General features: G+C 41.6%; 2 protein-coding genes across 5 annotated transcripts in view; both read right to left on the bottom strand.

Annotated features, from left to right (window-relative positions):
- On the bottom strand, positions 1–16,034 carry CYP26C1 (cytochrome P450 family 26 subfamily C member 1). Its single transcript, XM_074233358.1, has 6 exons — positions 15,580–16,034; positions 15,032–15,256; positions 14,627–14,902; positions 12,505–12,660; positions 4,525–5,082; positions 1–3,208 (listed from the first exon to the last, which is right to left on the bottom strand). Exons 1-6 carry the CDS (start codon positions 15,781–15,783, stop codon positions 2,834–2,836), a joined length of 1,794 nt encoding a protein of 597 aa, XP_074089459.1. The 5' UTR covers positions 15,784–16,034; the 3' UTR covers positions 1–2,833.
- Positions 16,035–18,634: 2,600 nt separating this feature from the next.
- Positions 18,635–26,152, bottom strand: part of EXOC6 (exocyst complex component 6) — a 218,378-nt gene continuing 210,860 nt past the window's right edge. For 2 of the 4 annotated variants that reach the window (XM_074233356.1, XM_074233354.1), the window contains 2 exons: positions 20,295–20,407; positions 18,635–19,078 (listed from right to left, as the gene is read on the bottom strand). In XM_074233356.1, coding sequence (XP_074089457.1) covers positions 18,946–19,078; positions 20,295–20,407 — 246 coding nt within the window. In that variant the 3' untranslated portion in view covers positions 18,635–18,945. The remainder of the gene's footprint in view (positions 19,079–20,294; positions 20,408–26,152) is intronic. The other 2 variants (XM_074233355.1, XM_074233357.1) reach the window with 2 other exon arrangements.

Consider the following 26,152-nt stretch of genomic DNA (forward strand, 5'->3'; position numbering starts at 1 on the left):
TCAGTTGCCCCATTTATTCTAAGAGCAACTAGGTAGTGCTGTGCTGGACTTGGAATCAGGAAGAACTGGGTAAATTTGGCCTTAGATTATTTTGTAGTTTTGTGACCCCTACACAAGTCTATCTTAACCTTATCTCTGACTCATTTTTCTTATCTCTAAAAATGGAAATAATGATGACTTCTATATCTTGGGGATAAAATGAGATTTATAAGTAAAACACTTCAAAAATTAACTACATATATGTTATTAATATCGTTATCTCTGTAAAATGAAGGAGTTGAACTAGGTGGTCTTTTCAAGCTTTAGTCTTTATAGGAGTTATTGTTGAAGCTTCAGGTCCAGACCTCTCCCCCTAAACACCATGCCTCATTCCCAAAGAATCTATAATTTTTATGTGTGAGTGTCTTTTATACCAGAGCAACTGGAAACTGTCTATTTAAGAAGTCATCTTGCCTTTTACCACTTGACCAGATATGTGACCAGGAAATGGATCCATCTAAAGTTTCTCTTACTGAGATCCATTCCATGGGAAGTATCCTTTACTAAAATGAAACCTCCTATTCAATTTGGGTTCAACTTAATTCTGTAAGAGGAACCCCGATTCCTTGAAGAAAGTAATTCAGAAAGAAGGGATATAAAAGTTTGCTAATCAAGACTTTAATATCCTTTTCCTGTGCAAGATTGATACATTACCTAAAATTGTCTTGAGGCTGACTCATGAAACCACATGATGGACTTTTGTCAGTTTGGATATTTCTTTTTATAAACTAAAAATTGTTTGGATATCTGATTAATGCTAATAAAGCTATTTTTGGAAGACTTTTGCTTAAATTCCCAAGTATAACCCTAGTACAATTTTTTATTTGACAACTCCTAGTAAAAAGTTCTTTTTTGAGCAAAAGATTACATGCATAGCCTTGACAGAGCTGAAATAAATGAGTCAAATAAGACATCTAAACTCTCCATCTCTCTGTCTCTTCTCACACCCACATCCACACCTTTCCAATTTAATGCTAGTGCCTCTACTAATGATCTCCGATTTATTCTATTATATATGTATGTTAGCACATCGTTGTTTGCATGTTGTCTCTCCTTCCCCACTCCATTAGGCTGTGAGCTCATTGAGAACAAAGAATGTCTTTTGCCAATGATGTTTATCCTTCATTCTTGAAGACCATGATATCGGGAAGGTGATGCCATGACAAGTACATGAATTAGATTTTAGTGAGGGCTTCTGGAGCCATCTGGGTCCAGTAGCCAAATGAACCAGGATGCTAGAGATGGTGAGATGGTGCAGATGGAAGGCAATCAGGCTTAAGTGACTAGCCTAGGGTCACATAGCTAGTAAGTGCCAAGTGTCTGAAACTGAATTATTCTCAGCCTCCTAACTCCAAGGCCAGTGCTCTCTCTGCTGCCTATCACAAAGCAGGCACTAAATACTTAATGATCACTCCATCTCTTTATTATAGAGGCATTTAATGTTAGAGCAGAAAGGTACTTTAGGGAATCATGTTATCTAATCCTTAGCCCCACCCCCACCCCTTTCCCGAGATAAGAAAAATGAAGCCCAGGTGAAGTGACTAACCTAAGGTCAAACAGCTGCTCAACAAATTTCTCCCAGAGTGAAGGATAAAGAAAAAATTGCCTTTGGTTTTGGGCTAGTTTCCAATCCTAGAAACAAAGTCTAGCAGACCTATCCTTAGATCTGGTTTCACACGTTCCTTCTGATTAAGCTCCTCCTTGAAGTATGGTGAAGGAGTGTCCTCTAAGCAGCTAAGAAGATTCTTAACCTGACCCCTACATTCCCTTTTCCTGTCCTTGAGGGTCACAGGTAGAGTGGGGGCAAGTTAAGCTATTTTCAGGATCCTGTAATGTATAGCTGAAAAAGTTACCTGGTTCACTGAGAAGTGAAGTGACTTGCCCGGGGTCTCAGTACAAACGCATCAAAGGGCAAGACTTGCCTGAATCTAGGTCTTCCTTATAAACTACCCCCCCCCCCCCAGTTGTTTCGCAATTAATAGTGGATTAACATTCCACAAACCAAATCTTGAAGGCTACTTATCTAACATTCAGCACTACGGTTTTAAAGAATTCACCTGGGTAAGTAGGGCCACTATTGGCCCCCCAGAGCTCAACATGGAACTTTTTAAAACTCTTAGAGCTGGTCTCCAGCTCCGTGGAGTAAATGCGACTGGACTGAATGCCGTGGGCCGAGTGAGACCCGCAGCAGGAGTTAGATATTCAGCTCTCTATCCGAGTGGAGGGTTGTTTTCCATCCCCTTTTTTCTAACTTAGCCTATGGGGGAAATGTCGCGGAACTGTTCGTTACCTAGGCAGGTAGAAAAGCACGAAGTGACTGCAGTCCGCCACAGAAGGCAGGCACGGTGCCAAGTCGGGACTCCTCCCCCACTTTGCTCTTTGCGATATATCCCCGGAGAATCTCCGACCCAGCCCCAGCCCACTGCGCCCCTCTGCGGATGGGCTGGCCCTTTCCCCTGCGCTGGTTCATCCTGAGGTCGGATATCGGCTTCCTTTCCCTCGAATTCTGGGAGTTGCTTGCTCTTTGGATTTCAGGGAGAGGAAACTATCCCTACTCAAGAACTCTCTCCCCCAGGTCCGAACCTGGGTGGGAGTCCCAGGGGCAGAGAATCCTCCTTCCATTAGATTTGGAACCAAGCTGGGGGAGGGGGGGAGAAGGGGAGAAGTGAAGTGGTTGTGGGGGGTGGGGGTGGCTCTGTGGAATTGACAGGCCGAGAGGGACGATTCCCGGGAGGCAACAGGCTACCCAAGCCGGAGTCGTCTCCCTGGACCCGGTCCTACCCCTGCGGCCAGGTCAGAAGCCCACAGCTCCTTGGCCGCAGGAGGGCGGGAGTGGGTAGAAAAAGACCTGGAGTCCGTCCACCGGGTGCACGATGGGGACCGTCTGCATGTCTGGGAAGCGGGCTGTGGCCAGCTCCCAGCGCGCCGTGCGCACCAGCTCCACCGCCCACAGCTTGAGGATGGCCTGGGCGAGCTCCTGGCCGATACAGCTCCGCACGCCGCCGCCGAACGGGATGTAGTGGAAGCGCCCGGCCCCCCGATGCTCCTCCCGAGCCGAGCCGAAGCGCTCGGGGTCGAAGCCCTCGGGCGGGCTCTGGTACAAGGCCGCGAGCTCGTGAGTGTCGCGGATGCTGTACATCACACTCCAGCCTTTGGGGATCTGGTAACCCTGTGGAGGCGAGGGAGCGGGGGGTCAGCGCCCGCCAGAGGCCCGGTGGAGGGGCTCGGGGAAGCCTCCACCTGCCAGGCCGGATTCAGCTTTCCGGTGAGAAAAGGGGGAGACCTCCATCTCCGCGGGAGGCTGCAAAATCCGGGAGCTTCCCCATTCGCGCTCTTCCTTGTCCTAACCAGGGATTTAAATGGAATCCGATTTGTGACTCTTAAACTTTTAACCCACTCCCATTCTTCATATAACCTATTTTTAAATTTTGGAGGTTGCCTGATCTCCTTAGATTTTTCATGGGAAAGTCTAAACAGTAAAGCATTAAATGGAATCCGATTTGTGAATATTGAACATTAACTCCACTCCCATTCCTAATAGTGCTTTAATGTTATTTGATGTTTCCTGGTCTCCTTAAATTTTTCGTGGAAAAGTCTAAACTGTAATGTGAGTTCCATTAAATGGAGTCCGGTTTGTGAATATTAAACACTTCGAATCCCACTCCCATTCGTAATATAGTCTATTTTTAAATGTTGTTTGAGGTTTCCTGGCCTCAGACTTTTCATGGAAAAAGTCTAAATAGTAATGTGGTTACCATTAAATGGAATCCGATTTGGGAACATTAAACACTTCTAACCTTATTCCCATTCTTAATATAACCTATTTTAACGTTATTTGATGTTTCCTGGTCTCCGAGATTTTTCATGGAAAAAAATCTCCAAATGGTGCATTATATGTACACACACACACACACACACACACACACACACACACAAACACCGAGATGTTGTTATGGGTACCCTGAAGACACCAGAAGGGTCTGTTTTCTAGGGGGTTAGATGACACTTGGGCAGCGGATACTTTAAGCCCTGGCCATAGCCGGACGAATTCAACCAATCAACAGCTTCGTTCGCTATTAACCTGATTTAGGACATCTCGCCTGCTCGGTTGCGTTTCGAGTGGATGCGCGGGCCGTGCCATGAATAAAGCGCTTACGATCTAAGCCAGGAGAGGCTGGCAGGTTCCGACAAAAAGCAAGAAAGCAAGAAAGCAAGAAAGAAAGCAGGGTGTCTGTGTGTGTGTGTGTGTGTGTGTGTGTGTGTGTCTGTGTGTTTGTGGGACTGTGTGTGTGTGTGTGTGTGTGTGTGTGTGTCTGTGTGTTTGTGGGACTGTGTGTGTGTGTGTGTGTGTGTGTGTGTCTGTGTGTTTGTGGGACTGTGTGTGTGTGTGTGTGTGTGTGTGTGTGTGTGTGTGTGTGTGTGTGTGTTGGGGTAAGGGTCCCGGAACAAAACCTCTCCGGTCCTGGGTTGCTGGTGGCCACTTACGTCCAGCTCGAAGGTCTGCAGCGCGGTGCGGTAGCCGCCGGACACTGGCGGCAGGAGGCGCAAGACCTCCTTGATTACGCAGTCCAGGTAGTGGAGGCGGCCGAGCTTCTCCAGAGTGAGGTCACACTCGCACTCACAGGGCGGCCAGCTTGGGGCCTCCGGCCCAGCCGAGGAGCGCTCCCGCTCCGCTCCTCCTGGGTGCCCATTCGGCCAGCCGTGCCCAGGGCTCGTTTTCTCTTGCGACTCTGAGGCCACGGGAACGGAAGGCGGCTGCGGAAGAGTGCTGGCCTCTCCTCTCGTGTCTGATCTGCCCCTGGGGGTCCTCCTTTTCGCCTCCTCTCTTCGGCTCTCCTTGGAACGCAGGTCCTTTTCCAGGCTGGGGCGGTTCGGAAGGCCCGGAGGCGGCCAGCAGGAACACTGCCTGGTCAGTTCGTGAGAAGCCAGCTCCTGCCGAATTTTCTCTATGGAGGCAGGATATTTCAAGAGGAGGAGGAGAAGGGATGTGCTCGCGCTGGCCGTTGTGAAGAAAGCAGCGAAGATCAGTTCTATGGCTGACTCCTGCAAAGCAGCCACGAGAAACCTTTAGTTTCCAGTGAACGGTCGGGAGCCAGGAAGCTCGCTGAATGGCGGGGGGACCCACGCGATCCAGGAGGCTCGCTGAATGGCGGGGGGACCCACGCGATCCAGGAAGCTCGCTGTCTGGCTGGGGACCCACGCGATCCAGGAAGCTTGCTGTCTGGCTGGGGACCCACGCGATCTAGGAAGCTCGCTGTCTGGCGCGGGGACTCACGCGATCCAGGAAGCTCGCTGTCTGGCTGGGGCGCCCACGCGATCCAGGAAGGTCGCTGTCTGGCTGGGGCGCCCACGAGATCCAGGAGCCGGTGGGGTCCCTATTTTTTAAAAACTCCGCTCCACAAAAGAGCACGCTTTCAGATTCACAAAGGACGTTCCTCCCATCAACCCAGTGAAGCAGGGGAAGAATAGACATCAAACTTCTTCCCAACGACAATCCAATCCATTAAGGGAAAAACCCCAATTCCTGGGATTTTAGGAATTAGGGAAACATCGGACTCCACAAACTCCGAAGGACTCCCTTCTTATTTCCCCCTCTCAGAAGACTTAGCCTTTGAAGATCCCCTGTTAGTTTGTGTTCTCTCCCTCAAATGACCTCGTATTTACTTATCAGAGGTCAGCTCCTACCGAGCTCCCTCACTTCCCTAAATCCTTAGGGCTCAGGACTTCTCCTTCTTTGTATCCCAGTGGAACTGAGGCAATATAAACTATGCCTCCAATTCTTATTTCCCTATGAGATCTCAATTTAGCATCATTTCGCCGACTCGGTCCTAGACCACCACTTAATCCCGCCACAGGGTTTTTGATGTTGTTTTGGTTTTTCACTGACCACATTCGGAATTATGAATTCTTTTTCTCCCTTCCTTCCCTCCTCCCAGCAGTCAAATCCCTCTTCCTTTCTTTCCCAACTGGGAAAGTGTGAATACAACTCCTTCACTTACTCTCTATATGTGACGTTGAATAAGTCATTAGGCTGATGGTCACTAGGAAACTGTCCACATAGAAATCTGCTATTTCCAGGACAAAAGATTCACAAGGATGAAAATGGTCTAAAAAAAAGCCAAAGTCTCTGTTGCCTGCTTCTAATTCACCGCTGGAAGGGACTGGTCCAATCTCCTCATTTATAAAATGAGGAAACTGACAGTTGTGTGGGGTTTTCCATATTAGGAAAAGTTCTCCATTTTCTCTTTTGGTCTTCACAGCACCATTTTTAGGTAGTCAGGGAAGCTAGGTGGTGAACTGCATAAAACACTGGCCTTGGAGTCAGGAGGACAGGAGTTCAAATCCAGCTTCAGACCCTTGCCACTAACTAGCTGTGTGACCTTGGGCAAGTCATTTAATCTTGACTGCTTCTCATCCAGGGCCATCTCCGGTGGTCCTGATTCACATCTGATCATTGGACCCAGATGGCTCTGGAGGAGAAAGTGAGGCTGGTGACTTAGCACAACCCCCCCCCACTCAAATCCAGTTCAAGTGCTGATCATGGCATCATCTCTCTGATGTCACGGTCTTCTTTGGGAATGAAGGACAAAGGGGCAGCTGGGTGGCACAGTGGATAGAGTACTGGCCCTGGAGTCAGGAGGACCTGAGTTCAAATCCAACCTCAGATACTTAATATAGCTGTGTGGCCTCTGGCAAGCCACTTAACCCCATTGCTTTACAAAAACTTTAAAAAGAAAGAAAAAAAGAATAAAGGATGAACATCATTATCATTTAGGTAGGCAAAGAAAGGTAGGCAGATGATGATGATGAAACTGCAGACTAAAAAAAGTGAAGAGATTTGCCCAAGGTCACACAAAATTAGCAACTGGGGAAGACAGTCTGCTATCCAGTGGCCTCCTGGCAATTCCTCAAAGAAATCACTACTTTCCCCAACTCCATATTCACTGTCTCCTAATTCCTGGAATTGTCTCCCTTCATTTCTGCCTCCTGGCTTTTCCCTGACTTCCTTCAAGTCCCAGCATACCACAAAAAAGCTTCATGGGCCTCTATTTAATGTTAGTGCCTTCCACCTATTGATTACATCTTGTTTGTACATAAGTGTACATTCTTTCCCTTCCCCCGGCTGCTTCCTACACCATTAGACTATGAACTCCTTGAGAGCAGGGATTATCTTTTGCTTTCCTTTGTATTCCCATTGCTTACCACAATGCCTAGGACACAAGGTAAAAGGTTAATTTGTGTTCTCTTGACTGACATCAGATCTTCTGGCACCTCATGAGCAACTCCTGCTTGAATCAATTACCCGTATTAGCAACCAGCCTCTGGGATGTCACCATTCTTCAAGAGGAAAAAACTTCTGTGGGAGACCAAGATTTTAACAGCATCTGAACAAACTACACACACCATGGGAAGTCTAAGGATCATAAACAGGTACAACTAGCTTTGGGGAAAGTCTATCCTTCCCAGGGGAGGCTAGATGTCACAGAGGACAGAGTGCTAGGCCTGGAGTCAGGAAGATTTAGTGAGTTCAAATCTGGCCTCAGACACTTATTGGCAAGTTGCTTAATTTTGTTTGCCTCGGTTTCCCCATTTGTAAAATAAACTGGAGAAGAAAATGGCAAGCCATTCCAGTATCTTTGCAAAAAAAAAAAACCAAATGAAACCATTAAACACTAACAGCACCCCCCTTCAGTGAAGACTCTCATCAGAGAGAATAATGGGATAACAATGAGTTTCCCATTATCTGTGTGGCAGATTCACTTGGAAGCTTAAGCAGACAACAGGAAATCACAGGTAGCAGATTGAATTTAAGACCCAAGGGGAAAAGCAACTGAAAATCACCCTACTTGAGCCAATCAAAATCCCTGAAGCTTATAAGGGTCACAAGGCAAGGCCCTCTAGGGCAAAGCAAAGGGCTTAAGATAGGGAGTTTACATTTAGACTCTCTGTGTCACCCAGTTATGGAGACCTATGTGTCCAGACAGAGGCTCTGTTGTTCCTTTCCTAGCCAGACCACAAAATGCACAAATTAAATCTTTGGGGAACTGCAGGGTACTGGTAAATCTGCCTAGATAGCAAAGATGATGTGAAAACTGAGGCAATTTAAATTCAAACCAGTCAAGAACCTGTTATTTGGGGATTCAGACAAAGCTCAAGAGATAATAAAGGGCAGGGGACTTTCATTTTTTTCTTGGCATACCCAGGACCCAGGCTAGGTCTTCCAATGGATTAGTTATTGAATGAACTGAAATGGATGAGCTGAAAGTCTTTGTCATGAATTAAACACACAGATGCCTCATTATGCAATTCCCTATGCAGGTTGGGAGCCAGGGTGATAGAGTACAAAGAGCTGAGTTTAGAATCAAAGGACTTGGGGCGGCTAGGTGACACAGTGGATAGAGCACTGGCCCTGGAGTCAGGAGTCCCTGAGTTCAAATATGGCCTCAGACACTTAATAATTACCTAGCTGTGTGGTCTTTGGGCGAGCCACTTAACCCCATTGCCTTGCAAAAATTAAAAAAAAAAAAAAAAGAATCAAAGGACTTGGGTATCCTACCTCTGAGTTTCCTCATCTGTAAAATTAATGGAGTTGGCTTGGATCAACTCTAACAGTTCCTTATGGCTCTAAATTTCTGATCTTTGCATTAAATTTAATTAAATCCAAAAAGTATTTGCTGAGCAATTGTGCCAAACTTCTGATAGGAACTGTGAGGGATAGAAAATACATAGTCTTTGACCAAAAGGAGTTTCAAGTTGGGTTTGGGAGTCTCAAAAGATAAATATATAACAGGTGAGTAATAATGTAAGATATACAATCTAGTAGGTTCAGCAATCAATAGTATTACCAAGGAGTTCAGAACAAGCAGCCATAAATGATTCCACAGAGTGGTAGAATTTGGGGGGGGGGGAAGAAGGGGGAGGGGGCAAGGAAAATGCATGAGCAAAGATGTGGAAACAGAAGGGTTCCTATTGGCGAAAAGTGAGAAATCAAGTCTGAGAGGTTATGTTGTAAAGAACCACATGGATGTTAAGGCTAGAAGAGATTTTGATTTTAGATGTCATCTCATCTACTCTTGATTTTTTTTGGAGAGGAAACTGAGGCCAGTTTCTGCTGAGTGGCTTCAGTAGGAAGTATATGGAGGAATCAGGGCTAGGACTCTCTCCAGGACAGAGATGGTGACCCCCTGGATCATTGATTTAGAGTTCAAAAGGCTTAGAGCTCATCTAACCCAACCCTCTCATAATGAAGTTGAGGAAACTATAGCAAAGAGAAGTTAGGGATTTGTCTAATAAATGGCGGTGCTGAAAATTTCACCCAGATCCTCTAATCCCAACTACAGCATTCTTTCCCCATACTTTGAAATTCCAAGTGGAGTTTAGATTGTATCTTACAGGTTTTGAAGATTCTTGAGCTCCATTAGTAAAAGAATGGGTGCTAAACCTATGCTTATTTTATTGAATTAAATTGAATGATAAAAAAGCAATTAGTTTTGGGAATATTGCAGTCAGCTTATTAGGGAAAGGAGAATCTAGAATCTGGGAGAGTTAGGTTTTATAACTTTGCTGTAAAATCACTTATATAATATAACTTATAAAAATGCCATAATATACCAAGAGAAGTGGAATTTTCTGGCATTAAAATATTAAATACATATGTATTCATATAAAGTATTCTTCTTCGTATGCTATGCCCTAGGTGGGTACCTTCCCTTAGATTCTTCTTTGAATATGGTTATGGAGAAAAAAATTGGATATGAAATATAAAGGGTGAAGTATACAGAATACCAATGAATCAAGAACTGTTCTGAGATTTCCAGCTTGAGGAAATGGAACTGGTGCACTGGAGGGAAGTTCAGATCTTAGTGTTTCCTCCCCAAATTCTGACTGGGTCAGGGTGCATTTTCTAGTCACTTCTGATGACTACCAGAGGGGATGCTGGATACTGGGTTTTAAAAAGAAAAGGACAAGTTCCACATCCTTTCTTCATTTTGGTCTTAATAGCAGCCATCACTACCATCTGCTCCAACTGCTGTGTGGAAGCCAAGAAAATAACCTGAAGGCAAAGGATCAGATTCCCAGATGGGCCTGGAGGGGAAAGTGAGGAAAGAACTTGGTGGAATATGTGTGGGTGTGACCTTGGCCAAAACATTTCCTTTCTCTGGTTGACTTCATCTATAAGGAGAGAGCCCTTCCCTTTCAGCTGTAAAACTCTGATAACCCAAATGGAGTAAAGACAGATTAATAGGGTAGAAAAGAAAGGTTCAGAGAGGTGTGAATAATTCTAGAGATGCTGAGGAAAGAAGAATGGAGGAAAGAACATCACCATCTCTGATTTGCTCCAACAGAGACAAGAAACTATCACAATGTCTAGCATACAGTAGGTGCTTAATAATGACTTGTTGATCTATTATTAGACTTTGTGTTCTACAAAGGATAGATACGTGGATTTAAGTTGAAAGTCCTTAGTTTGAATTCATTTACTATCAGTGTGACCTGGGAAAAATCATTTATGAAATGTAGTTTATAGTCTTCAACTTTGCCTATCTCCTGATATAATATCCAGCCTTTGCAAATCTATTGATATAGGAAGCGCGTGCGTGCACACACACACACACACACAAAACAGTAAATGGTTTTTCAATTGCAAGAATAAAATAAGCCAACCTTTCTATATATCTAAAAGTTCATCTAAAAATTTTGCACTTTTAGCTCAGTTTGTTCTTACTGAGCTAAATAGCCTATTTCAGGTACATTACAGTTAAGCCTCAGTCCATCCAGTAATTAAATTTAGTGAAAAAAGCATCTATTTAAGCACCCTAAGCTAAGTAGGTACAGTGCTAGGTGCTGTGAGACACAGAGACAAAAAATAATGAAGTAGTGCCTGCCTTCAAGGAGCCTGAAATATTCAGGTAGAATAAAACTAAATAGTATAGTCAAAATCCAACTAACAAACTAGAATTTAAAAAAAAATTCTGATGAATCAAATATAAAGAAAATGGCTTTCTATCAGGACTTGTTTAAAAAGACATGTGTCTTATGATACAATACTGTGAGAAAGACATGCGACTGGTAGTTAAAAGACCTCACATGATATCTTGACTCTGCCACCTAACTTGTATATCTCTGGAAAAGACAAACCTCCCTCTCTGAATCTTACCTCTGTAGACTGGACCAGTAAAACAAAACAAAACAAAACAAAACCAAAACACCAAAAATCAAAAGGATAAGAGGAAAACTCCCTTGTGTGACATTAAAAGTCCTTCTCACTCTCCATCTGACCAGATCCATTTGATAATTCTCATTCTCATATACACTGAGTTCAAACCAAAATGACTCACTTGCTTGTTCCCACAGATGGCATTCAATGACCCCATTCTGCCTTTGTATGGAGTGTCCTCAGTACTCAGAATGCGCTCCCTCCTGGTCTTTGATTTTTGGATTTCCTCTTGGGGGGGGGGGTCTTCTCTGACCATTGTAAATGGTTAGTATTCTCTCCACTCTCTGTACTTTGTATTTAATTTTTAGGTATTTTTTTTTTTTATCTCCTTATTCTAATACCTGTTGTATCCTCCTCCACAGAACGCAAACTTTCTGGAGGGCAGGGACTATCTCACTTTTACTGTGAATCTTCTGGATCGTGATTTACACCTCCTCATAGGACCTTTGAAAATATATTGAATTGGAATATGGTCCTATGAATTTTAGACATTGGACCAGAAATAATTATACTACTTCCTTTTAGAGGCAAAGAAGACAAGACTTGGAAGAATATCAGCATTTGTGTCCCAGCTTGCAACTTGAGAACTACTACATTGAGTAAAAGCATAGACTCAGAAATTCGACCTGACAGAGATCATAGCTGTCATGCTCTCATTTAACATAATAGGAATGTAATAAATACTCAGTTGAACTGAATTCTGACAACTAAATGCATATTCTGGAAATGTACTATAAGTAAAACAAATATTTTCTTACTATTTTCTTATCTGCAAAATGGGAAGAATAAAATCTGAGCAACGGAACTTACAGTTTTATTATAAAGATCAAATAAAAATAGACCCGCCCAATCAGATAGATAGGGCTCTTGGGATAGTGGATACATGGCCTTGATTAAGAACTTTCAGGAAACATAGAACTTCCGGGAATACAATGAAAGCACAACCTCGGGAACTTTAGTGTTTGTCTGGACAAGACAGTTACCCATCCTTCCCAATTTCTCCCCCCCCCCCCATTTCTATTAGGTATTCATGTAATGTTTTAGGTATGAGATGCAATTGAGGTAAAAGCCTGTTCTATGGTCAATGAAAATTGTCTCCTGGATTTAAAATTTTTTAGACTAAAGAGCTCTTTACCCATGCCTATAGATCCAAATGATCTCCCCTCCACCTCATCTCTGCTTCTTTCCTTAGTCCTTGATCAGGAACCCTGGAGCTGCCCCAGGACCTTCAGTTCCTGCCCCAGTACCTTCAGTTCCTGCATGGTGAGTTCCCAGCCTTGTTCTTTGGCACTGTTGATGATGAAATCCAGAGCATCTTTCTGTCCTCCAGGCTCCTCCCTCTGCAATTTCTTCAAAATGGGTTTTTCCATGTGCTCATGCAGCAGGTCCCTGGCTCGAATTCCCTAAGGTAAGGGAGGTATGCAAGGAAGCCCTTCCTCCTTTGCCTTGACAGGGAAGCTAACCTACCCATGCCATCTTTTCCACACCTGGTCCTTGGGGACCAGGTCTTTGGCTTTGGTTAATAGAAGATTGGGTGATTATCCCATAACTTTCTCAAGGGGAAAAGAAATCCCCAGGCTTCTTTTCCCCAACTCTTCTTTCATTTCTAAATAAACTAGAGGCTGAGGGCCTGCCTCCAAGACCTCAGACCTTTGTGATCCCTAAGGAAATTTGGGATAAAGAGTTGACATGGGGACATTAACACCAAGAAAGGAGAATGAAGAGAGAGGCCAATGAGAAGAGGTTGAGCCCTGGCAAAAATGTCTCTGTAAAATCTCTTCTGATCCTGTAACTTGTCTATACAAGGAACCCACCTCTAATTTGCACTTCTCTAGCCTTTAAAAGAAGAATGCATAAGACAATTTCCTACTAGGACCTGATAGTCACTAAGCACTACGATGGACCCTAATTCTGAACAGTGGAAGGAAATTCTATTCTTTGTGGAAGAAATATCCAAAAAAGTACCAAGAGGGTCCTGAAGGTATGGAGAAATGTGGAGAAGGATCCCTCCAACTGCTAGAGAATAATGAAACTGGCAGGAAAGCAGCTAACTGTGAAACTTAGAGAGAGGATGATAAAATTTATATTTATTAGAGAAGGACAGCCTGGAAGATTGCTAGCTAGACTAATTGAGGTCTGACGTTACCAACCTATGACAATAGATAAGGCACTTAACTAATCTCACCTGGGTTTCCTCCTGGGTAAAATGGGGATAAAAAACGTATATACTCCCTACTTCAGAAAGTTGTATTAAAGTTCAAATGAGGTAACAGGTATAAAGTATTTTGCAAACCTTTAAGTGTGGCTATTATTGTTATCATTCGGTCCTAACTAGAAACCAGGCAAATCACACAGAAGGAGTTAGGAGTCTAAAGAATCATTTCAGAGAAAATCAGCTTAATTTTTTCCAGGTAATCAGTCGGCAAAGGGGAGTAGGGAGGGGTGTGGGGGGGAGCATAAAAAGATTTTACTGTGCTGTATACGAGGAAATGAGCTAAGTGCGCTTTCCTGGCAGTCAGCCAACCCAAAGAGCCAGCTCGAGGCTTGGGGGTCTCCACGACCCTGCCTCAGCAACCCCTGACCAGAGGTTCTCACAATGTCGACTCGGGCCTGCGGGATGCCTGGGGAGTTGTTCCCCAGTTCCTCCCCAAACAAGGGAAATCTCAGGTTCCGGACACTGATCCACTGGAGTCCCGGGGGGAGGCCAACTCCAGATCGTCTAAGGGCAAAGGACTGAGTGCCAGAAAAAAAGCTGTGAAGAGATCCAGTCAGAAGGAAGTTCCCTAGCGAGGAATCGGTTTCCAATAAGAGAACAGGGTCTCTTCTAAAATTAGTGATTTATTTTTTAATTACTAAATTAATGTTTACATAGAATTTTGTTGATTCCAAAGTGCTGTTATCATCTCACTTCACAGAAGAGGGGTTGGAGGATGGGAGAAATAAAGCGACTTGGCCAGGGTCATACCACAGTAACCATCTGCGGCAAAGGTCGAACCAAGTTCGACGTTTATCTGCATTTCCCAAATCACCGATTTGGAGCTGGGAAAGGCCAGCGATCTGCCCTTCGTGGCACCCTGAGGAGAACAGAGATCTCTGGGGCTGGGGCTAGGAAGTTCTGGGACTGAGTTCTACAAAGGAAAGCACAGCTTGGCCGGGGGGCAGGAGGGGAATGAGCCGAGCGCTCCCAGGATAGAGCTTTCGAGCAGTCCTAGTGCTCCCCCGGCAACTTGGCTCGTGTCCCCAGTCCTGGCAGCAGGGGACCTGGTTTCCCTCGCCACAGAGCCCCTCTCCCCTCTCCGCAGCCTTTGCCCACTGCCGGGGGTCCCCGATCCAGCCCCGGGAACGGGGGGCAGGGCTAGGCGGCAGTACCTTGCGCAGACCGCTGAAGGGGACGTCCAGAGGCAGGGAAAAGAGGTTTTCCACGAGTTGCTCGAAGGCCTTGGCCAGCTCCTCGCATTCGCCCTCCTCCACGCGCAGCCCCAGCAGGATCCGCACGGCGATGCGGAAGGTCAGAGCCTTGGCGGCCGAGTACACGGACACCGGTCCGGGGAGCCCGCACCAGGCCCCGAGCTCCCGCCGCAGCGCGCTCTGGATGCGGGGCAGGTAGCTTTCTAGCGCGGCTCGGCTGAAGACTCGGGCCAGAATCTGGGGCGAGAGCGGCGGCTCTGAGTGCGCCCGCCTGCCGGGCCCCCGCGCTCGCGCCCCGCGCTCCCGAGAGGCCCGGCGGGCTCCGAGCTCGCTCCGGAGGGGCCCCGGCGGCCGGCCGGCTCTCACCTTGCGCCGCTGGCGGTGGGGCTCCCCGACGGCGCCCAGCAGCGTGTGCGAGCCCAGCAAGATGCGCGCGCTCTGAGGCCACTGGCTGCTCACCAGGCGGTGCTCGCCCAGCAGGAGGGTGCGCACGTTCTGGGCGCCGCTCACCCGGATCAGCGGCTTGCCCAGCAGGTGCGTTTTGAATACCGTCCCGTAGCGCTCCCGACGAGAGCTGTGAAACCTGGAGCCCTGCGAGTGGGAAGCGGTGGGAACAAAGAACCTCGGAGAGGCAAGTGGACTGGGGGGCGGCAGAGGGGGTCACGCCACGCCGGGAGGCCGCATCTCTTGCTTTGTACCCCAATTAGGAAATTAGCGGGCTCTGAAAAGCCTACTCCTACTGAGTCCCTCTCATCCCCGGGGACGGAGATAGGCCGGGAAGACGCGGTTCCGACACAGATTCCCATAGCCCGGGGGCTTGGGAAAGGGCATTTCCTTGAGGAGACAAAAGGGAGGAAGGCAGGAGGAAAAGGCACACTTCTCTGAATGCAGTATGAAAGGAAAAGGCCACTCACCTGAACTAGCCAGTGCAACGTCTCCCCGAAAAAGGGCCATCCCATAGAACCCTTGGGAAGAGGCAGAGAGCAGGCCCGGTCTCTGCTCAAAGTCCAGCGCAAGGTCCAGAGGTGTTGGGCCAGGCTGAGCAGCAGCCCCAGGGACAGGAAGGCGGTCAACGCAGTTTCCACCATTGACAGACTGCTCATCTCCGGTGGAAACATTTTCTGCTCCCTGGACTGAGAGGTCAGGTGGGGCAGGATCACAGAACCCCGGCGACAGTGTGCAAAGGACCGGGAGCCCCTTGGAGCAGAGGGAAGGGCAGGGGCATTGGTCCCCAAGGAACTAAGGAACCAAAAGAATCTAAGCAAAGAGCACTTCCCAGATGTGATCCGTCGGCCTTTAAATGACCCTGGGGCTAAAGGGACAACATGGAATTCAAGGACTCTAGCTATTTCCTTTCTTTTTATTAACCAGGTAATCTAATGGAGACCCTTGACGTATCCTGCTCGTCTCAAATGCCTAGCAATGGAGGACACCAAAGAAAAGGTTCTAAGACACTCCTCTAGGGAGAAGAGGCTACCCCCCCCCCACACACACACAAACTTGCTCTAACCCCTCAATCTTGCAAAAAAGGTTGCATGATTATCTGCAAGATGAAAGTCAAAGACCAAAAAAAGCATCAGGTGAAATTCACCTGACTCAAAGGGATAATAGAGAAGAGAAAACTCACCGGCTGCCCACCATCAGTGAAAATAAATACATACCTCTCAGCCTTTCTTAGCTGCTAACTATAGTGACTGACTGGATCCCTCCTTACTATTCGATCCACCTTCACAGATGACGTCTTTATACATATTTAAGGAGCTTGCATTGTGTACTGATTGGAGGGAGGGAAAAGAGTGTATGTATTGATGAAGAAATACATAGAAGGCTTTTGTGACAGCTCCGGAGCAGGGGCCTCATAGGCGGCTGGCTGGGCAGTCAGGTAATAAGAACAGCAGATTGGCAGTTTGACTTTCCTGACTGGGTGGAGCTTTTCTGACTCTGGATCCCTCCTGATAATTCACTCAATGTGAGTTGAGGCGGGTAGTGCTCTCCCCTAAGAACAGAATCTCTAGCTTCCCAGGTCTCTTGGAGCTTCAGTCAAATCCAGTTCCAGGCAAACACAATTAGCTACCTAGCTCTGACCTGATCCTGAGTCTTGGATGTAAACTATTAAGATACTGCTCAAAACATCTCTGGAACTGGGATCAGGCACTTCTCTTTTGGTTCCTTTTCTTTTTAGGACAGGTGACTAGGAGGTAGGAACCCTTGCCCCAAAAGAGTCTGCTCCTGGGGTCCTGATGATGTGCATCTGCTCCACACTCAGGGCTTTTCTCTGAACACTGGTGCCTCAAGATATCATTGAGGAATTAAAGAAAGAAAAGTGATGCTCTTCAGAGACCTCCATTGGTAGCTGCCCAGTGATTGCCCCAGAATACTTTGATATCAGAGGACTTCTCATTCTATATATGGCTTCTTCTGTCCACGCTGTCCATCCTGTCTACCCTTAAACAAATAGTAGAAATTCTAATATTTTCTGCCTTCACTCTTGAGGGCCTTTAAGAGCTCTAGATATTCCCACAACTCACTATATAGCAGGGATCAGATGCCATCATATGTCAGTAAGTTTCATGACACTGTGCCAGTAAACAATAAATGACATACCAGCCCTGAGTCTCAGCTCTGAACCAAATCCAGGGCCCTTCTGTCTCAAATTTTGGGCAGGTTTGTTATGCTGCTATACTGGTTGAGGGCTAGAGAGGTATCTGGGGTATTCATTAAGAGTCAAGAAACAGCTGTGTTCAACTTCAGCCTTGGATTTCTGGGTGGGGGAAGAAAAAGAATTTAAATCAGTGTGTTGAGTGGCATCTTTTCCCTGCTACTTCCCACCTTAGATTGCTTTCTATTGTTTGGAGGAATTTCCCAACATATTAATTCTCATATATATATATGTATGTATGTATGTATGTATGTATATACATCAGCATACTTTAGTATAGCAGATAAGTATGAGAACAAAAGCCCATTTTATTTGATAGTGATCCCAACTTCATCCTCCCACAACTACTGGAAAGGGAGCATTAGTTTTGGATATCAGAAAAACAAGGCATTTCCTGAATTCAGTACCAACTGATATAATTATTTCAGAAGCAGTGAACGGCAATAACAACAAGAAGTTTTCAACAACCTGTTCAACATTTTTTAATATTTCATCACAAAATCAAGAAATTGATTGTACATACATTTTATAGAGTCAATTATGAGTTTCTTATAAGCACAAATCCAGAAAAAATGCAAAGGAGATTACATAGCATGATAAGAAATGCAAGAAACATTCTAATTTTCAAAAATAGGGGTAAGATTTATCTTGGACCATGGATAAAATAGAGAGGAAAAATGTACATTCTTTTTTTTGTTTTCCATAGTTCATTTGGCTTGTACTTTTTCTGTTCCCATAGGGAGAATACATTGCTGACATCACAGTGGTGACTATTTTATGTGCAAACATATTCATACCAGCAGAGGCTGCAGATTAGATTGTTAGTTCTTATTCTTTCTTTTAAATTCTACCAAAAAACCTAGAGTGAGATTGGCTATAAATAGTACAGTTAGAAAGATTAACCCTGAGGAACAGAAACAAAAATGCAACTTTAACGAGTCCAAACAATTATTTTTCACATTCAAATACTATTAAGGGAAATCACCCAAGTAGAACAGAGAATATATAATCTTACTCTGAGTAAATATCCAGTTTGGTTTCAGGTACCTTTAAAGATTTTTCCAGTCCTCCTTAAAAGCAGCCCAATTAGAAAGTTTTGTCATCTTAAAACATACAGTGGTGAAAATATAATGAAGTCATAAAATGACAATGAATAATTTACTATCAGGCATTATCTAGTACTATATTTAGAAACCAGGCACTGATGAAAAAACAGGTTACTCAAATGTAACTAGAGAAAAACACTTGCAAGAAGGACTATATATATATATATATATATATATATATATATATATATATATATATATTTAAAAAACATATTTACATTTCATTTGTTTCATGTACAATTTGACTAACCTGATTTCATATTTTATAGTTATAACTTTTCCTGATGATGAAAAAAGTCATCAGGGTACTGCTGACCATATATAAAATAGTATTCAATTTTTTAAAAATACATACAAATGACGGTTATTACAATCTTCTTGTATAAGCCTACATCAGCATCCTTTTTTTTACAGTATGTCTGTTATCAGCCAACTACAATGCCCACAACACAATCAGTGCTTATAAAGTAGAAGGATTAGTTAATTGGCACCAACAGGGAAAAGTGCTGTCATGTTTATGTATGCTGGGACATACCATTGACTAAACTTCGAAGCTGCCTCACCACTGTCTCTATTAGCTTCTGCTTGTCTCGATCATTCTTCCTGAACTGAGCAAATATGTTGTTCTTTTTGTTGGTATCCTTTATCCTGGAAAATAGGAAAACTTCTCATGAAAGAAGGCAACTAAATTCTATTGTAGCTCAAGTTAAACACTGCTGAGTCAAAAATGTCACAAACTAACTATCTTGCTAAACATGCTTTAAACTCTCATGCTGATCCAAGTTTTAGGCTTAAAACACATGCTCCTTGCAAAAAATATTTTTCATTTTTTTGAAAACCCATTCATCATCCACATTAATCATTTTAAATGTCATGGCTATTATAAAAAATATGTAAGCTTACTCATTCAATGCCAAAATAGCTCCATAAAGTATGCTAAAATACATACCCTCTATGGACTCTGCAAATCACATTCACAGCAAGACAAGATGAAAGGAAAAATAACATTAGAAATTTTAAAACCACAAACTTTTGCTTTAGTGGCATATCTTATAATTTGTTATTGAAGCAACTTTACCTTAAACATGGACCTTTCTATTTTTCACAAATTAACCATAGAATTTTGAATTATGAGAGGATAAGGGTATTTAAAAATTTAACTCAAAACTGATGATGTTTAAGGTGATAGCTAATAATGAAATAACAAGCTAAAAGACAATTACTATCCTAAGGAGAAAGTAGTGACAAAAACTGGAAAAAAATGTGCTGTGTAGATATTCTCATGCAATACAAACTCAGTTATTTCAAACCATTGATTTTTAGACACATAAAAGAAGGCCCATAGGTACAATAGAATTTGACAACACTGGGGCAGCTAGGTGAGTGGATAGAGCACCAGCCCACACTTAATAATTACCTAGCTGTGTGGCCTTGGGCAAGCCACTTAACTCCATTGCCTTACAAAAATTTAAAAAAGAAGAAGAAGAAGAAGAAGAAGAAGAAGAAGAATTTGACAACACTGATGAAAAATATTCTAATTTCTGTGTCATTATCTGGCAAATATCTTTGTATTCTGTTTTAAAACCTTTCTGCAAATATCTTCAATTCTTATACTAGTTTCCTATGTCAATTTCTAATGAAGATTAATATCTTGTTAAACATACCACCGATTAGACAACAAGATTAGCTAATTTGCTGTTGATCTCAAAATAAGTAGAAATATTTAAATAACCATACTTGCACTGGAGCAAGAAGGATAGACATATTCCCTTTTTTAGTATAAATCAATTCTTTTTTTCAGGTTTTGGCACCAAATCTAAGATGTTAAACTATTCAACAAAAAGTTTTCAGCATACATACTTACTTTTCCAAAAGAGTTAGAGCTGTATTTGGATTTACTCGAAGGTATTTCGAAGCTGGTTGTCCATAGTCAGCGAGGTATGTAGACCAGTCCCAAACCATAAAAAGGTCAAGAAGCTGATGTGGGAAAATTAAAAACAAGTAAACAAAAATACTAAACTTTTATCCATTTTTCTAACAGTAGAACACATATAATAAATACATTATTCTTAATCCATTATACTACAGGCTTAATTTTACTGAAAATGAAAGAGACAAATTCAAATTTTTTTTTCATAATCTCTACCATACATAGCAACCTAAGTCATTCTATTTTAAAAACTATCTAACTATATTACTTTTATCTAATAAATCACAGGAATATTTTTGGCTAAAATTCATTTTAAAGTAAAGTAATACTAGTTTTCATTAATATACATTACAAATATAAAATAATTTTATTTTTGTGATATTTTTCCCTCTATAAGAAAATATGATTTATAAAGGCCCTAATGTCGCTAAGTAATTAAGAAATTTAAAATATTTTAATTGAGCTTTATTTCTAGAAAGATAAACATATTTATCTTTCAAAGAAACAGTTTGCACCTAGATTTTCTCTAAAGTAATTTAAACCAGAAGCTCAGATAATCTCAATTAAGTGCATTAAACAACCCCTGCTGGATTCTCCATGGTGATAGATCCTCAGTAATATTATGAAACTGAAGATGTCAAGATTTTGCCTGTTAACTCTAACAGATAATTCCATATAAACAAAAATTTGATTTAAAAAACCCCTTGTTTTCTATAATATTTTTAAATTGTCTATTTGCTTTATAAACTACAAATAGTTAGGACTCTTGTCAAATATGAAAGTAATCTTTTAAAAGCCAATGCAGTGTCTAACTAAAGCACCAAACTCTTTATCCAACTTAAAGACCCTAATCCCCTTTAAGCCATTTAAAACCAACTTCCTATCCCCATTTGAATTGTTTCAGTAAGCTAATGCTCTACTTGCTACCTTCCTTCAGGTTTCATATTATTCTTTCTTTTTTGTTTTAACTTACTTTATAAGTAAGGGGCCTGTCAGTTTTGTTTTCAAATGAAGAAAGGAAACATTTGCATTTACTCACAGGATATGTGAGCTGACCCACTGATTTAGGGGATAAAAACCTCTGGTGTGATTAAAGACATCCAAAGAAGTTGAGAAAGTACAGGAAACATTTTACAATTTTATTTTTCTTTACTGTCCTTTGGGTATAACATTTTAGAGTAATCCTTATGATACTATGGTATTTCAGGATTTACAGTTATCCACCCAATCTGAAATTTATGATACTTTCTTGCTAAACCTCATCTGTTTGAGAGGGTTAGATTAAATGATCTATAAGGTATCTTCCAGCTCAAAATCTATGAACCAAAGATCCTATGAACTACTGGGATTAAGATCCACTTTATAATTTCTATAAAGGAGTAAGATACAAATTCAAAGACACTATAGAACCAAAAAGCTGAAAGAGTGGTGTATAAGTTAAACTGGTGAAAAAACATGGCAAACCCAATAATGTAACCATCAGCATAATGTGGTGGATATAGTACTGGATTTAGGAAAAAAATAATCTGAGTTAGAATACTATCTCAATAATTTATGAGCTGTGTGATCCTTGGCAAATTGTTTAAGTTCTGAGTCTCAGTATATTCATTTTTAAAATGAGATTTGAGGCAATGATGGGGTTCATGGGATAGAGCACCATCCCTGGAGTCAGAGGATCTAAATGCAAATCTGGCCTCAGACACTTATTAATTACCTAGCTGGACAAGGATTTTGGGCAAAGTCACTTAACCCCATTGCCTTGCAACCCCCCCCCCCCCCAATGAGGCTTTACTTGACAACTTTTTCCAGTTCTAATTCTGTAATTCTTCTATAATGAAGAAAAGGTGTGCATAACCAACTGAGATTAACCAACTATGGTAGTCTGACACTGAATGTCTCTGTCTGTCTCTCCAGAAAAGCCTCCATACATAGGCATAATCAAAAGCCACAATTTACTTTAACAATTTACTTTAACATTTGTCTGCCTCAGCTTCCTCAATTGTAAAATAGGGATAACAATAGTACACACTGTCCATGGTTGTTGTGAGGATCAAATAAGATAATACTTAGAAAGTGCTAAGAATAGTGCTCAGCAGATAGAATAGATACTTAATACTTGTTTCTTTCCCCTCCCTTCATCAAAGTGACTGCACTGCTATGTTATGAAATGGACTCTCTGTTGTATGAAAATGTACCTTCTTGTATCTAGAAGCCTGAAAGACATCTTTCACAAAGGGCTTTCTGATAGTCTGATGAAGCAGGCAACATATTATCCAATGAATAAGAATCTATACCAACTTCAGATGCAAGCTAAGACCTTTCTCTAGTGATAAGGAATTGGCCTATCTTAAAATTTTCAGAGAAAGTTACTCATTTGCAAATCACTTGTAATCTCAGGAATTTCATTTGTTTTAGTACCTACATCAATAATTTTATATATTTGTATATTCACAGATAAATTGTGAAAATCAAATGATTTTTTTTTTAGTTTTTTGCAAGGCAATGGGGTTAAGTGGCTTGCCCAAGGCTACACAGCTAGATAATTATTAAGTGTCTTGAGTCTGCAAGTCTTCCTGACTTCAGGGCCGGTGCTCTATCCACTGTACTACCTAGCCACCCCATCAAATGATTTTTGATGATAAAACTTTTTATCAAACTATTATTTCATTGGAATATATATATATACATATATATATATATATATATGTACATCTACTGATATAGACTGCAACCTCTCTATAACTTCTTGCAATTCTTGCCCATATTTTGCCATAAATCTCCATGATTTATCCACAATGAACTGTATGTAGTCCTTTCTCTCACTCTCTAAGCCTTTTGAAGATACCGTTTCTACTTAGGCTCTATGTTGTTGCATATTCTTATTACATAACCAGCTTACCTCCTTTGCATGTAAGATATATATTTAATAGTGCTTACTAGCTGGTGGTAGCTTGTTTCCTCCTTTCATACCTTTATTGTCTTTTGGTTATAACTTCTAATAGTAATCCATTTTGTGATACACACTCATATGGGAACATCTTTTGATAACTAGAGAGAAGGGAAGGTGTTATGATAAGGTAACATTTGGACTGGGTTTTCAAGACAGGTCAGAATTTAACAGGTGGAGGTGGTGGTAAAGCCAAGGACTTCAAGCTCAGGGATAACAGAAATATGGTGGCATGCACAGAGGATGATGAGTAAAGTGATGTGGGTGGAGCACTCTGAATTTGGAGGCGAGAAGAATGGTACGGTATTGCAGCTCAATTCCTGTAATGTTTCAGAAGTATGCTAGTGATAGTAATATTAACAATGTCATTGATATTTGTAAATTATTCTAACAAAGATTTTACAGAAATGAGAAATCTTGGTATTTATTGGTGCTTTATTACTGTTTTCAGTAAAAAATGTGATTCCCACCCCCTCCCCCAGTCATCTGGAGGTCTCTTATTTTCCAGATAACTTGAATCAATCCCTGCACACATTCAAAGTTTTGTCACCTCTAGCAATTCTGTGTGTATTTAGTTTCCTCAGTTCTCCTTTCCACCTGTTTTCTGTAGTGCAATTTGTACTTCTTTATATAGCACATTAAAGATTATAATGATGAAATCTAAATGTAGTGATTCCCTTGTCATTGATGGAAAAAACAAATTTGTCATAAACATCTTGACATATCTTTTCCAATTTCACCTGTTTATTGTCCTCCATTCAGTTTAGGCTAGATCATCCCCAAAATATTTAAGTCTCTTGTCAAGTTTTCTATGTTTACTTTTTTCCACTGCTTTTCAGTTTAATGAGGTGATACTGTTTATAATTTTCCACCATAATTCACCATAAGATTTTATAATTAAGTCTGTATTTCCAAACTTTATCCTTTGGTGGCCATATCTACCTGTTTGGCAAAAAGAGAACACACTTGATGACTTGAAATAGCATCTAGGATTTTTTGTTCTACTCGTTATGGGGACTGATTCATATTGGCTAAGATTCCTTAGAAAATTTTTATATCTATTATTTTATAATTTTCCCAAAATTTAATGCTTTAACAACTTATTTAAACAGTTAGGCTAGAATTGCTTCATTTCCATCTGTATCCTCTCATTTTTATTTTTTTGTTCAAATTTGAGATTTGATTTTATTCTAATAAATCAATGATTTTACTATACAATGACAAGTGCCTGAAAAAAATCTTACACATCAATTTCTGTTAGAATGTAATCAACTTCATGCTTATTCTGGCATTTTGTATGTGACTCTTTCTTTTTGAAAAAAGGACTTTTATAGATATGAAATTACTACAAAAATGATGATCATAAGTGCTGCAACATGGTCAAGAGTTTCCATAAAATTATTTTTCTAGTTCCCTTTGAGCATAATATAATAATAATAATATAAATTCTTTCAACTCCATGAATAACCTATAAGATCCTTCCATTTAGTTACAACTTTCTTTATTTCTGGTTTCATCTCTATAGAATATCAAGATTGATGTGTTTCAATTCCTTCACAATTATTCTCATGCAGCCATTAGACAAGGGTTTAAGATTAAGAATATCAAGAGCTAATATTTATGAATAATCTTAAAATTTGTGAGATTTCTGCTTATTTGTCCACCACTCTGTCACCACCAGAGAATAAAAAGGGGATTAAAACAAGATTGAAATCCTTTTGTATTTTTCATTGTTTTGTGTCTTATTCCTTATTATGTCACTTCTCTGCCCCAAAAGTTTCAGTGAGTCCTCATTGCATTTAGGAGAAATAGAAATTCTTCTGCTTGTTATTTAAAAGCCCCTTATAATCTACTTCTGCTTCCTTTTATCAGTCTTATTCCTATCCACAAATTCTATACTATGGCCAAATTAGACTTCTTGACATTTCTCAAACATTCCTCCTGCCTTTGTGCAGTTGTAAAAGCTGTTCCCCATGCTTGGAAGGCTCTTGTTCTTCAAATCTATCTCTTGGAACCACTACTGCCCCTCAAAGTCACTTCCTTTCTTAATTTCCTCAATTTTACAACTGTATATTTATTTTGTACACATTCTACATTTACTTATCTATGACCAGGTTATATACCCCAGGAGAATGTAAGCTCCTTGAGGGCAAGGATTATCTTTTTTCATTTGTATCTCCAGTGGTTAGTATAGGGCCTGGCACACAGTAGGTGCCTAATAAATTGTTGATTATTGGTTAATAGTGTCAAGTCTAGTAGTAATAATCTGGGCTAGCCCTCAGAAAGCAATGCTACTGGAACTCTACTGAGAGATGTTCTAACATGGGTAGAATTTGGGAGACCTTGCACTCTATGGGGGTAGTCTTTGAGGATGCAAAATCATCTGTATCCAGGTGGCTAGTTTGATAGAGCACTGGCCCTGGAGTCAGGAATACCTGAGTTCAAATCCAGCCTCAGACACTTAATAATTACCTCACTGTGTGGCCTTGGGCAAGCCACTTAACCCCATTTGCCTTGCAAAAACCTAAAAAACAAAACCAAACCTGAAATCATCTGTATCCCATGATGAGGCATTAAAGGAGAACTTACTATAGCTAAAATAAGTAAAAAAAAAAACAAACATCCAACTCTCTAAATTGCTTCAAGTTCTGCTTCAACGTGGCATTAACTGTCACTTATAAAAATCTTTTTCCATACTTTTGTTTTAAAATAGGATATATCAGCTTATACAAGTGAATTCATTAAAAAATGAAATTCAAAGATTAAGAACACACCCTAAACAAAACAAAAATCTATCCCACCCAGTTAGAAAGTATTTAATATGACCTAAGAGTAACTAAAATTA

Source organism: Macrotis lagotis, chromosome 4 (assembly GCF_037893015.1).
Source record: "Macrotis lagotis isolate mMagLag1 chromosome 4, bilby.v1.9.chrom.fasta, whole genome shotgun sequence".
In the NCBI taxonomy this organism is placed as follows: domain Eukaryota; kingdom Metazoa; phylum Chordata; class Mammalia; order Peramelemorphia; family Peramelidae; genus Macrotis; species Macrotis lagotis.

Bases quoted from the DNA above. Each gene is read 5' to 3' on its own strand.
- CYP26C1 (XM_074233358.1), bottom strand. From the start codon at position 15,783: ATGTTTCCACCGGAGATGAGCAGTCTGTCAATGGTGGAAACTGCGTTG. The intron at 15,257-15,579 runs GTGAGTGGCCTT...TCCCACTCGCAG, and splicing joins CGTTGCACTGGCTAGTTCAG to GGCTCCAGGTTTCACAGCTC. The intron at 12,661-14,626 runs GTACTGCCGCCT...CCCTTACCTTAG, and splicing joins CCTTCAGCGGTCTGCGCAAG to GGAATTCGAGCCAGGGACCT.